The sequence below is a fragment of the Anser anser genome, assembly GCF_964211835.1.
Source record: "Anser anser genome assembly, chromosome: 3".
Taxonomy (NCBI): domain Eukaryota; kingdom Metazoa; phylum Chordata; class Aves; order Anseriformes; family Anatidae; genus Anser; species Anser anser.
Genome location: NC_139722.1, coordinates 81,067,729 through 81,080,606, shown reverse-complemented (window position 1 = coordinate 81,080,606; position 12,878 = coordinate 81,067,729). Strand labels below are relative to the sequence as shown.

The following is a 12,878-nucleotide window of genomic DNA, read 5'->3' as shown; positions in this document are numbered from 1 at the left end:
AGTGGGAGGAGAATTTTGTCAGAAATTTCCATTACTCTGAATGAACTGAGGCTCTGAACAGCCATCCGTAACGTAGCACACCTCGTGTGCAGAAACTTGGATGCCTTGAGTGCCTTAAGTACCTGCAAGGCAAAAACTAGCTGAGGAATTGAGGGTCTTGGGATACTTCAATGCCGAATTTAGATGCTAAAAATGGCAGTTTGTTAAATGAAGCTTTTTGTAATTAGCTCAAAGTGCATATTCTTACCTTTGAACGTGTTTTTGTTTCGATCAGTGTTCATTGTGTACTGTTATGTGCAGCAGAAATACAAGATGGCTTCATTGGACACGTTTAGTTTTCTTTGCCAACCAACTCGGATAACATGACCTGGCCGCCTGCATCCAGCTACCCCTCTAGCCACGCAAGACAGATGGATTTGGACTGGGGCTCTGCTGCAGGCTAGCTCATTTACCAGCTCTGCTAACACAAAATCTGCATGTTAATTTATATAACGTAATATTATTGTAAAAAAACAACATTTTTATCACATTAGAGTAATATTGTAAAAGAATATATTCCTTGTAACTGAGTTTCATGATTCCTTTCATGTAAAGGTTTCTTTTTTAATTTGCCAACTGAAGATATCAGTAGTGTAATAGGCACAGAGATGCTTCAACGCATATTCTGAAAACAAACATTCAAATGTCATGACTAGGTCTTGTTTTATTTAGGTTGTATCCGGATTCCCATTTAAAACTTCTCAGTTTAAGATTCCTATTCCTAACTTGTAACAAGAATATTTCCCGACACATGGCGTGCTTGGCTTTATCTTGGAGGGTAGAGAAATAGGCTTTAGCTGACGGAGTAGCTATTTCCTTGACAGTGAAATAAAAATGGCTTTCTGAAAACATTTGTTAAAATGGAGTAACAAAATGCTTAATAAGGTTCTTTAGGGAATCCTTCCTACATGGTAAATGATTTGGTAGCTGCGCTGATCACCATGGCAACATTTTCATTTGTCCTTCCGCATGTATGGTTTTAACTGGAACAGCAAGGGAGGGGAATATAGGGCACGCAGCGTTATTCTCAGAGGCTTTGTAAGAACTTGCATTTGTGGCTCATCATTAACATTCCCATCGAAAATAATAAAATTGCCACAGCTTATTACAGTGCTGCAAATAGCGTGCTTTCTGTTTCCAATTAGCGTCTGAGGTCTTGAGATTGAAACATTTCACACTAGCTTTGAGCATCACTCATTTTAAGAGCTGTATTTGCAAAAATCCAGCGTTACTCAGACGAGGTGACTGTGATGGGTTTGGACTTCAGGCTTTTCGCCAAAACTTTTCTTGAAGTAGTTGTGACCATATTGAACCTTTTATATTTTAAGAAGTTAAATTGTATAAGCATAACACTGTGTTGGAAAACAGGACAGCTTTCTCCAGTGGCATTGTGCCTTATTTACTAGTTCCTCGTATGAATATATTCTATTGGCAAATTGCTAATTTGAATGAAAAGAAAAAGAAAAAGAAAAAAGAGAAGAGAAGAGAAGAGAAGAGAAGAGAAGAGAAGAGAAAAGAGAAAAAAGAGAAAAGAGAAGAGAAGAGAAGAGAAGAGAAGAGAAGAGAAGAGAAGAGAAGAGAAGAGAAGAAAAGAAAAGAAAAGAAAAGAAAAGAAAAGAAAAGAAAAGAAAAGAAAAGAAAAGAAAAGAAAAGAAAAGAAAAGAAAAGAAAAGAAAAGAAAAGAAAAGAAAAGAAAAGAAAAGAGAAGAGAAGAGAAGAAAAGAGAAGAAAAGAAAAGAGAAGAAAAGAAAAGAGAAGAAAAGAAAAGAGAAGAAAAGAAAAGAGAAGAAAAGAAAAGAGAAGAAAAGAGAAGAAAAGAAAAGAGAAGAAAAGAAAAGAGAAGAAAAGAAAAGAGAAGAAAAGAAAAGAGAAGAAAAGAAAAGAAAAGAGAAGAGAAGAGAAGAGAAGAGAAGAGAAGAGAAGAGAAGAGAAGAGAAGAGAAGAGAAGAGAAGAGAAGAAGAGAAAAGAAAAGAAAAGAAAAGAAGAGAAGAGAAGAGAAGAGAAGAGAAGAGAAGAGAAGAGAAGAGAAGAAAAAAGAAAAGAAAAGAAAAGAAAAGAAAAGAAAAGAAAAGAAAAGAAAAGAAAAGAAAAGAAAAGAAAAGAAAAGAAAAGAAAAGAAAAGAAAAGAAAAGAAAAGAAAAGAAAAGAAAAGAAAAGAAAAGAAAAGAAAAGAAAAGAAAAGAAAAGAAAAGAAAAAAGAAAAGAAAAGAAAAAAGAAAAGAAAAGAAAAAAGAAAGAAAGAAAAGAAAGAAAGAAAAGAAAAAAGAAAAGGGACTTGGAAGATCAGCAGTTCAAAATAATGTTACCATCTTTGGATCACACAGGAATATACGTTTTTATTTTAGAACACCATCAAAATATTGACTCTCTGAAGAAAAGGGCATCATTTTTTTATGTCAACTTGATCCACAAATCAACGTTTTAAAGAATGTCTTTTCCTCTAACCCTTCCAAACCATAAAATATCTTTGTCATTATTATATTTTTGCTGCTTTGACATTTGAGATGGTTTACATAATCTGCTATTGATATTTGAGTTTCATGCTCAAACATTTTACCTCAAACTCTACACAGAAATATCTAAAAGTTCTTGAACATTCTTCTAAAAATAAATCCATATTATTTCATGAAGTACAATGTGTTTTCAAAAAAAGAAAAAAAAAGTCCACTAAAACATGGCTTTGTCCAACAGTAAGGTAGGAGGCAGAAGTAATATGGGCAGAAGCAAAGAGTTTTTATTTTCATCAGACTCTCTGATTTGATTTCCAGCAACTTGAGTGAGAACAAGACCAGGCCTGTTACTCTCCTAGTTTTGTACTCATCTCTCTCTGAGTTTTATTTCATATGCCATTAGATTTGTCATTCTGTATTTCAGGCCCAGAAAACAATGCATGCTCGCTGTTAACGGTGAGAGTTGTTGCTGTCATCTCGTGGAATGAGAAACTTGGAACACAAGTCAGATTCAAGAACTTTCTGGCGTTTTGTTAGCAAGCCTTTCTTCATTTTATCTGCATGTTTGCGACTGATGAAATAGGACTTCCCAAGGGAGGATTAATGGTAAATTATAATGTATCAATACCATCTGTGGGCTGGCTGTTTTGCGTTCCTTAGATTAACCTTCTTGGTTTATATTGAATTTAAAATGTCATCTTTTCAATACTGAAATTATTTCCTTCTCTATTATATATCAAATTCCTCTTCTTTGCTCCCTATACCATGTACTAAATTAGTAGCAGGCTGCTTGGCTACTGCTAACAGGTAGGATTTCTAAGCTAGGCTCTACAAAAATACGAAGGAAGAAGAACAAATGAAGGTAAATTTAAATTAAGCTATTCTAGCTCACAATACAGATTAAAATAAATACAGACTTTGCTGTCACTGACACCAAGGTAAATGCAGGAGGTATTACCAACTGGTTAACTCGTTCAGAGGGGCATCATAACAAAGAATGTGTCAGGGACTAATGGTACAATGGCATTTTGTTGCAGCAACTTACAATATGATTAACCCTAGCAGAAGGAAAGGACACTTTAGGAACAATGGTCTGTAAAGGTGCATATAAAAGTCTGGAACATTAATGCAGCAATTCTTTATCCAGTTGATTTTCTTGTGTCAAAGGAGTAAGAAAAGATGCACTTTGGGAGGACAACATATAATTTTTCCTATCTCTTTGTTGAATAGAGATAAAAATCTGTATACATATTATCCTAGAAAATGCTGTGGTTATCTCTCACCTTTGGGGGTCGCATCAGAATCTGGATGTGCTTCTTCATGAAGACTAGAGAAAAGCTGGGTGAAGGGCTGGTTCCTAAGAAATGAAGGTTTCTTGTTTTGAAAAGTAATAATAATTAGTTTAAGTCATTACATTGAGTATATAAATGTATATAAATGTTATATGAAATGTTAAAGGCATCTGCATATTTAATCTTTAGAGAAAATTATATTTAAAATAAATATTGTGCATCTAATTTAATTCAACTTTATAGTATGATTATATTAAGCACATCCAAAAATACCAGAACTGGTATGGGAAGAAATTTTATGTCTGTTAGAGGAAGTTGTGTGTATGCGCTTGTCAAGTGCATTTTTACCATTCACATTTGTGAGCAGCTTTACCCTAAAATAGGCTGTTTTCTTTCCCAGACTCCTTTTATGAAGCAGAAATTGCACAGGATCGTCTATTACTGCCACCTACTGATAAAGTGATAAACAGTCGGCTGAAATGGAAACAAATACCAAGCCTCAGCTTGAATGACCTTAAAAGTGGATTTTAAATTAATACATGTACTGTCAGAAACAGAAAGCAGGCCCTTCAGTTTTCATGGTCTGCATTCAGTAAGGTATCACCTGTGCCCATATTACTTCTGAGATGTGGTTCAACCTCACAGTTCAGTTCCAGACTCCTCAGTTTAGGAAAAGATGGAAGTCATATAAACCATTTGGTTAAATAGGTCATAAAATAAACAATTAAAAACTTGTGGCAATCTTTGGGTGTACCAGTAGGAGTTGCTGTGTACTCCCTTCTTGTATTTATTTTTCCGATTTGAAATGTTACCCAGGTGTCTCTTCCTGAGTGTGGCCAGTTGTGCCACCACTTATATCTTTGTCACTTTCCTCCCTACATGACTGCAAACTGCAGTAAGTCCTGGCTCTAGGACTGAAGTGGACCCCCAGTACTGTGAGCTACTAATAATCTATCCTGCTTTCCTTCTTCTTTGCAGAACTGTGACTGATTGCTCTATTATTCATTCATGTTTAATCTTTGCTCCTGAGTACTGCTTTGGTTGTTGTTGTTGGCTTGTTTTAATTTATTTATTCATTTAAGGCTGGTTTTTTTTTCCAAGTTATTTTTTTCCAAGTTATTGGAGTCTAGGCCAAATACTTTCTCATATGCCACAGAGTAAGTATACAGACAGGAGAGAACTTAGGCCACTGCTTACACTTAGAACAGCATTTCACTGAAAATGTACTGGGTATGGTGTAAAAATCTATTCATTACGTATCCTCTTGCTGTACCATACCCTGTTATGTCTTTGAACTTTAGGCTGTGTATGGCAGCCCTTTATTCTTTGTACAGCATGCTTTAAAGAGATGCACTATTGTTGTTTCTTTTTTTTCAGTGAAAGAATGACCCAAACCTTTTGTTAAATTTATATTTGTAGAAAAGAACCATTGTGACTTTTTAAAAACCTTTCAAATCACATTGACTTTAATGATCTTTACAGCATAACAGCATCTCTCTGGCAAGTGTGGCTCACTTGACTTTTGGCTGTAAAATTGTTCTTAATATTCTTGTTGCACAGGCTGCTCATTTCCATGGTTCTTGAACTGGTTCTTATCTGAGAGGTTTCCCTGGAGAGCACACCATAATCTTTTGTCATATTCATCAGAACACAACACACAGATTTCCAGTATATGTATCTGAAGTACTGATGTATGAATATGTTAGTCATATCCATAGAAGATCAAGAGAAAAAACTTCAGATGGTAAGATTCTTATGAAAAAAAAATCCTAAATGAAAATTCTGAGAATATAAGGATTGTCATAGATAATAGCCTCTTTGAGGCATTTTCTTTTTTGTCAGACTGTACATAGAATCATAGAATCATAGAATATCCCAAGTTGGAAGGGACCCATAAGGATCATCGAGTCCAACAAAACACGTATGTTTTGTTTTGGTATGTTTGCTTCAGGTTCTGGAAAATAGCGATAGAGATCAGCTGTGAAATATCTATTCAACAATAATCCAAAGGCTGTACAAATGATTATATTTCTTTACAGTTCTGCCCATACCAGCTAATAAAATACTTGCAACAAGATGTGAACACATTTATGGATATTTAAACAGATCTGAATAAACAGAAAAATACATTAAAAGATCATTAAAGTAGCTAAGTTATGCACTCATTTAAGAAATGTCAGTTAAATTTGCTTATGCATCTTCCATTTGCCTCTCTCATTTGTATGCACTACTATTACACATTTTCATTGCAGGAATTCCCACAAGGCACAGTATAGGCAATGCTCAGTTAATGAGCAGTTATTCAATGCTATTTTGGTGTCTTTATTCATTGTGTAGCCCCAGGCTTGATTTACTCACAAATTCTGCTTTCAGTGTAGAACTAGTCCTTGATGAGCTTCTCTGTGGTGCTCATGACTGATTGCTTCACAAAGCGTCTCCACAGTGTCCTGGAGGAATGAGAGGGTGGAACTATTCCTATCTTATAGTGGGAAGCTGAGGCAAGGGCCTCAACAGGAGGGGTGAAATTGCCAGTACCTGCCTCTTCAGAGTACTTAGCTCTTTCAGCATATAAAACAATGTTCCCATTTATTCAGGCTTCAGCTTGAATCCTTGACTCTACAAACTGGAGTGACTTTTGCAAGCTGAGTGCCCAGAAATTGAGTGAATAAAGCAACGTTCAATGTTTAGTTTTGTGATTTTTATGCCATGACACAGAAGCAATGATGAATCTAATTCTCCTGAGAAGCAATGAAGATACTTTAGCCTTGTAACACTGTTTCTTTCATGGTCCTACCTCATTTACCTCGCATCTTCTGCAACAAATGCCATCTTGTGCATTTTCCAGCAGAGTATATCTATTCTATAGCACTGTAAGAATCACAAGGTGAAAAGAGCACCCAATCATGTAATTTTTATTTTATTTTATTTTATTTTATTTTATTTTATTTTATTTTATTTTATTTTATTTTATTTTATTATTTTTATTTTATTTTCTTATTGAAAAATAGCCTGCATATTATCAGTCCAATGATAGATAATAAAATGATTAATAGCATGTGGCCTATCTGCCTTTTAATCCCCCAAACAGCTTACCTCTTTACCAGCCATGTGATTTAAAAGTGTATTTGCTGTCATAAGTTTCAGCAGGACTTCCTGAAACCTTACTCTCTTTTATATCCATATACTCAAGCCTTTGTACCACTTGTTAAAAATAGCTACTTGTTAGCTACACATGAAGTAACTGACCCCACCAGCTGGCTGTTGCCTGATTATTGGATATTTCAGGCTGTTCCAAATTTCTGCAAGACATTCCTGTTTGCTCCCTGAGATGTGCCTGTCAATATTTAACTGCTATCATATAGGCAGTTTTGAGTCCATTTCTATTTTTGATTGTCATGATCATGACAAGGAGTCAACTAAGAATGCGAAAATTATCATTGCTGTATTGATAAGTTTGGATAACTGTGATGTCCTGTGAGACAATTTTGTATGGTAGTTATGAATTCTTGTGCAGGTTAGGCTGGGCCCGATAAACAAAATCAAACTGACCAGCCTCTTCTTTTCAAAAGATGACAAGGATATTCTAATTTATCCCTCTCTATAATAACGCATGGTGACTTGGTCATCCACTAGGATGCTCATGAGACCACTTTGTGAGAGGAAATGAAATGTAAAGCTGCACCTTTCCATAAAGTGAAGTGAGATGAGGATAGCTGGAACGTCTTTGAATATAATGCGAGAGCTGTTTTGGTTGCCAGGTTCTTGCAATGCCAGTGAAAGGAAGACCCTACAGAATATTCTTGGACCTCAGAGAAGTTGGTCTAAACTGTGGCTCCTGCCACAAATGAGATCCATTTGCCAAAATGGTTAAAAGTTCTGCATAGAAAACATCAGGAAAGAAGAGAAGTTACAACACTCTTCTGCTGACATAAATCAGCAAAGCTTAAAGGGACTGCTATAAATGGACACAAGGATGCTAACCACTAAAAAAGGGGGCACGCAAAATAATAGACAATTTCATAGGAAACGAGTACTTTTTTATTTTATTGATGTTCTTAGGTAACATCCTTAATTTTTTAGAAATTATTAAATTATTTTAGCTGAAACTTACCAAACACTTCCATGTGAAACAGGTCATTGTCACCACAACCTTCAACCCAAACAGCTACAGTGTGGAATAGCTTCAAGAAAGTTCATTCTTCAATTGGGAATCACTGGGCAGCCTTAAAAAAACAACAAAACAAAAACAGTGCAACTCATGACACTCCACACTGCTCTAGTTCTGGTGATTCTTACAGATCCTAACTACAGGCTATTATCAACCGGCATGAAGGGATTGCAAGATTTAGTTCTATTACAGCCAGGCCCTGAAGCATTTCGCCACCACTGTGGAAAGAGTCTGGTCAATATGGTTTCTGTAAAGGAAATCCTGACTTTTTTTTTACCTTTTTAGCTCTTTGAATCTCTTAATAAAGGAGCACAGAGTAGAATCAGTAGTCAGAAACGTATCTGGATTTTTTTTTTAAGTGTCTAGTAAGTCTCCCTTAGGAGACTATTAAGGAAAATAGCCCTGGGCAAAACCCTGTTAGATTCTTGCTTCTATCCAGTGTACAAATAAGTACAGGCCTGATACCACATCAGTTGCACACTGTGTGCTGTCCAAAGCTTTCTAATCATGTCGCTTTTCATACCTGTCCATCATGGTACTTAGAGTTGCCTGGTCACATACTGTTGACTTTGCTTTGCTGCTGCTAATTATATGAGCTGGCAGGCCCTGCAGAAAGACAGCCTGCTTTCCAGAGCTCAGTTGTCACAGGAGTTCCTTTGTCTGTCCTCAGGAGACCCCAAAGATACTGACTGCATTAATAGCACAAGCTGAGGAGTCTAAGGACTTGCCTGTGTCTGTTCTTTATCCTGATCAGAAAGTGAAAGGGGAGGCAGGGAAACATCTCTTCCATCTGGGAAAATAAGCAAAATCTGTTTATTTTAGAGATCCTAAGGAAGGAAAGAAAAAGATTTATAATTCTTCAATACACATGGTGAATCTGCTTAGGTTATGAGAATTATTGCCTGCTCAGGGCAATAATTAGGACCACAATCATTAAAAAACTGAATGCTACAGACTGGCTAACTCTGCTACATAACTTTGGTTCCAGTATTCATGAAAGAAATTTCTGTCTCCACTCTCCAGCTCTAGTGCCCAACACGTCATGCCTTTGTGTGCCAGAGGGACAACCTGAGTCTGTAACATTAGAAGAGTAAGTCTGCCCAGAAGGCACAGAATGAAAGTGGTATATTTTTGAGTAAATGACACATTGTTGGTATATTCTTGTATATAAAGCAAGGTATTAAGGAATTGAGTCCTCTGTTTTGTCTGCAGGTAAGTATCACTCCTGGACAGGTTTATAAATTAGCTCCACATCAGTTTGCCTGGTCTGGAGTGAACTGATGTGAGGGAACCTAACATTAAGTACAAGGAAAACAGGCAAAGGTATAGGAATATTAGCAGTTGCACCGGTTTTTATTTCTGCAGCTGACCCTGCTGACAGGCAAGTGAAGTGTAAATAGTGATTAATACCAAATGGCAAATTTGTGTAATATACTTTTCCTAGTACTATTATTTCCTGACAAATATACACTCAAATGCATATTAAACACGCTCACGTATGCAAACAAAATAAAGCTGATGTATTTCCAACACTTTTTATTATTTTTTTTCAGTTTAAACCCAATGTATGTCGGTTGAAGTCATTGATTTTCCTTCCAATATCTCACTCCAGTTGAAGAATGAATTTTAATTAAGCTGCGCAAAAGGACTTTAAGCATTTCCAATCATTTCCACAGCTTGAGGATTTTCAAAAACAGAATTAGTCTTCTTTTCCTAAAAACTCAATCCTTTCTTTTAATTATACTTCATACAGTTCTATTACTAGATTATGTGTTTCTGCTAGAATACCATCAGCAAGCGTTAATTTAAGCCTTTCAGCTGTTACACAATAACTTCCAGTTTATGCTTTAACTTCTGAGAAGCTTATTTATCCACATCACTTTTTCAGGTAGATTCACTCTGCACAAGGACAAGGAAACATTTGTCTTTGCTATTTGTGTTCAAAAGGGCCACAGAGACAAATACTTTCTTAAAGCGCCAATAAACTCGTGTTCTCCTTCATCTCATATTATCGAAATCTATTTAACCAGAGTGATGTTCTGCAGACGGTTACCCTCTTGGCTGTTCAGTCCAGCTATCCAACTTCAGAAAGTGGTGGTTGAAGGTAAGAGGCAAGACTGATCTTGGACTGTTAACATCTCCTAACACACTTTCTCAGGAATATGAATGTTACCATCACTTCTTGGCCATCGTCCTGTCGCAGTAATGACACCTTGATGGTCTAAAATCTCCCAGGAGACTTTAGCCAACTAACATATTCCTTGCTGGAATAAAATATTCCACTCAGAAGCACAACTGTGCTTGAGTGCTGTTAATGTCGATGCTGTTCTTCGCCAAAGTGAAGCACTCTCTTGCCATTATTGGATTATTAAAGGATTGTTCTGGAAAGCGATTTTGTTATTACAGCATAACTTCTTGAGAGGGACATGCTGCAGATAATGAGGGACATGCTGCAGATAACTGTGTTCCACAAACAAAAAATAACCGGGAAGGTTGTTTTCCTAGTTTTTCTGAGCTATGCTGGGTGCAGGAATGAAAATCATGAAGAGCTTTAAGCCTCTGCTGAGCCCCTTATGGTCCAAGCACAGCCAGAAGTCATTCGTAGAGCTGTGACCGTCCTGCAGGACCTCGAGGCTGCTCGGCCACACAATCAACAGCATGGCAGGACCCAGCTGCCACCAAGGGATGACCAGATGCTGAGCTAAAACGGAGTCAGTCACTCTGGGAGCTTGGAACACCTACAGTGTCCATCCCCACTCTCTCCTCCCCAGAAGCAGAGGGTGTCCCCGCTGGGATGGCCGCGGGGGCCGGCAGGGGGGCGTGAGGGTGCCCAGCGGACGGTGACAGGACGGGATCAGCCTGGAAGGGTCCAAGCACCCTCAGGCTGCCCCTCCTCGGCGCCGTCACACAACTATCTCGCATCGCCGCTCCTTTTGCGTCCCGGTGCCACGCTCAGAGCCGCAGCGCGGAGCGGGGCGCTGAGGGCACCTCCCCCGGCACCTCCCCCCCGGAGCGGCCCCGCCGTGCGCGGCGGCCCCGGCCCCGCTCCCCTCGGCCTCCCGGGGCCGCCCCGCGGCATTGTGGGGGCTGTAGGCGGCCGCCGCCGCCGCCCCCGCCGCCGCCGCCCGCTGGGGCCGGGGCGGGACTGCAGCTCCCGGCGGCCGCGGGGCAGCGCCGCCCGGCCCGGCCCGGCCCGGCCCTGCCCGGCCGAGCAGGGAGGAGCCGCGCTCGGCCGAGCCTGCCCGGAGCCCCGGCGGCGCCGGGAGAGGCCGGCGCGGAGGGGAAGGGGCCGGCGGCGGCGGAGGAGGAGGCGGCGGCGGCGGCCAATGCGAAACTGGCTGGTGCTGCTGTGCCCCTGTGCGGTCGGGGTCGCGCTGCACCTCTGGCTGCTGCTCGGCTGCCCCGGCGGCCCCGGGAGGCAGGCGGCAGGTAGGGAAGGGGCGGCGAGGGGACGGGGCTGCGGCCGGTTAACGGGCTGCGGGGGGGGGGGGGGGGGTAGGCAGCGAGCGGGGCGCCCGGGGGCTGAAATTGGGCTGATCTCAAAGGGGGAGCGGCGGGGGGGACCCCGGCCCCAAGGCGGGCGCGGTCCGGCCCCAGCGGGACCAGAGCCCCGAGGCCGGGGCTGGGCGCTGCGTGACGCGGCTCCTGCGCTTCGGGCCGCGAGTCCGCGCGAGTGTGGGAAACGAGCTGGGAGAGAAACTTCGGTCAGGCGCCCGGGGATGCCGTCTGGGGACACCGAGGGGCTCTTTTTACAGGGTGCCTGGAACCCGGTGGGGGAATACTGGGTTCTTTTTTTTCTTTTTCTTTTTTTTTTTTGAGGTCTGCCTAGGGCTCTGTGCAGGGGCCCGGCAGCCCGTTCAGTAACAAAGCCACGCACCAGGGCCACTTCTGCTCCCGGCACAGCGTCAGCTGCGAGCGAGCAGGAGCCTGTCTGCTGGTTTCCAGTGGTGATCGGCAAAGGGGCAAGGCCGGGGGATGTGGGGAGCCCAAGGGCTGCGGGGCTGCGCAGGTGTCGCTCTGTGTTGTGGCCATCTAGCAGATGAGTGGCGTGGCACTCGGATCCTGAAAGAGCCGGAGTTGTTCGGAGCCCCGAGCGAGTGCCTTTGGGTTGTGTGGACTGCCCTCTTGTCCTTCCTCCGTGGTGCTGCCTTTCTAACTTCGGTGCGTTGGTCTGGAGTTGGAATCGGCAACACTGAGTCTCACGATGGCATTTTCTGCTGAGATTTATAAGAAAATCCAGAAGTTTCTCGGTTGGGGAAGCGGGGAAGGAGCTTTACTCCTCAGGGATTCACTGTTACCTGCACTTGTTATTGGAGTTTTTGCTTGTTACTGTGAAACTATGTTGAACTCAATAATGACAACTATATTATTATTTTTTTTAAAAGTACATTTTTAATAGAGTAAAAGTAAGCGTACATTTTGGTTGTGCAAGGGTTATTGAGTTGTAGCCTATTGAGCAATGTATTGACACCGAGGAGAGACAAACTGATGCTTTGTATAAAAATAGAACTTCCATCATCCATAGGAAAATGCTCAAGATGATACATGAGCTGTCTCTCCATAGACTCGATCTTCGCATTATAATTTAAGGAAGAGTCTGCCCTGAGTCCTCACAAAACACTGCGAAGTGTACAAGCTGCAGGTATGGCTGCCTTGGCAGAAGAAAGGAGGATGAGCTAAGGGACCTCTTTTATCTCTGATGTCTTCTGTACTATATTTTTTACTATTCAGAGTGTTTTAGGAACATTAATAAATGAGTATACAAGAGTGAGATGTCCCTATTTATTAAAATACTTCTTGAATTTGAGACTATTTAAGAAGATCGGGAATTACCTGATAAAGCCAGGCATGTTTCATTATTGACTTTCTTGATCTTTCTTTTTCTTTTTTCCTACTGCAGTTGTTCTTTATTACATACTGCCTGCAGT

General features: G+C 40.7%; 1 protein-coding gene across 3 annotated transcripts in view; it reads left to right on the top strand.

Moving 5' to 3' along the window:
• The first annotated feature begins 11,131 nt into the window (after positions 1 to 11,131).
• Positions 11,132 to 12,878, top strand: part of B3GALNT2 (beta-1,3-N-acetylgalactosaminyltransferase 2) — a 32,086-nt gene continuing 30,339 nt past the window's right edge. For 2 of the 3 annotated variants that reach the window (XM_083830077.1, XM_083830075.1), the window contains exon 1: positions 11,134 to 11,379. In XM_083830077.1, coding sequence (XP_083686203.1) covers positions 11,277 to 11,379 — 103 coding nt within the window. In that variant the 5' untranslated portion in view covers positions 11,134 to 11,276. Of the gene's footprint in view, positions 11,380 to 12,878 lie in introns of all 3 variants that reach the window. The other variant, XM_083830076.1, reaches the window with a different exon arrangement.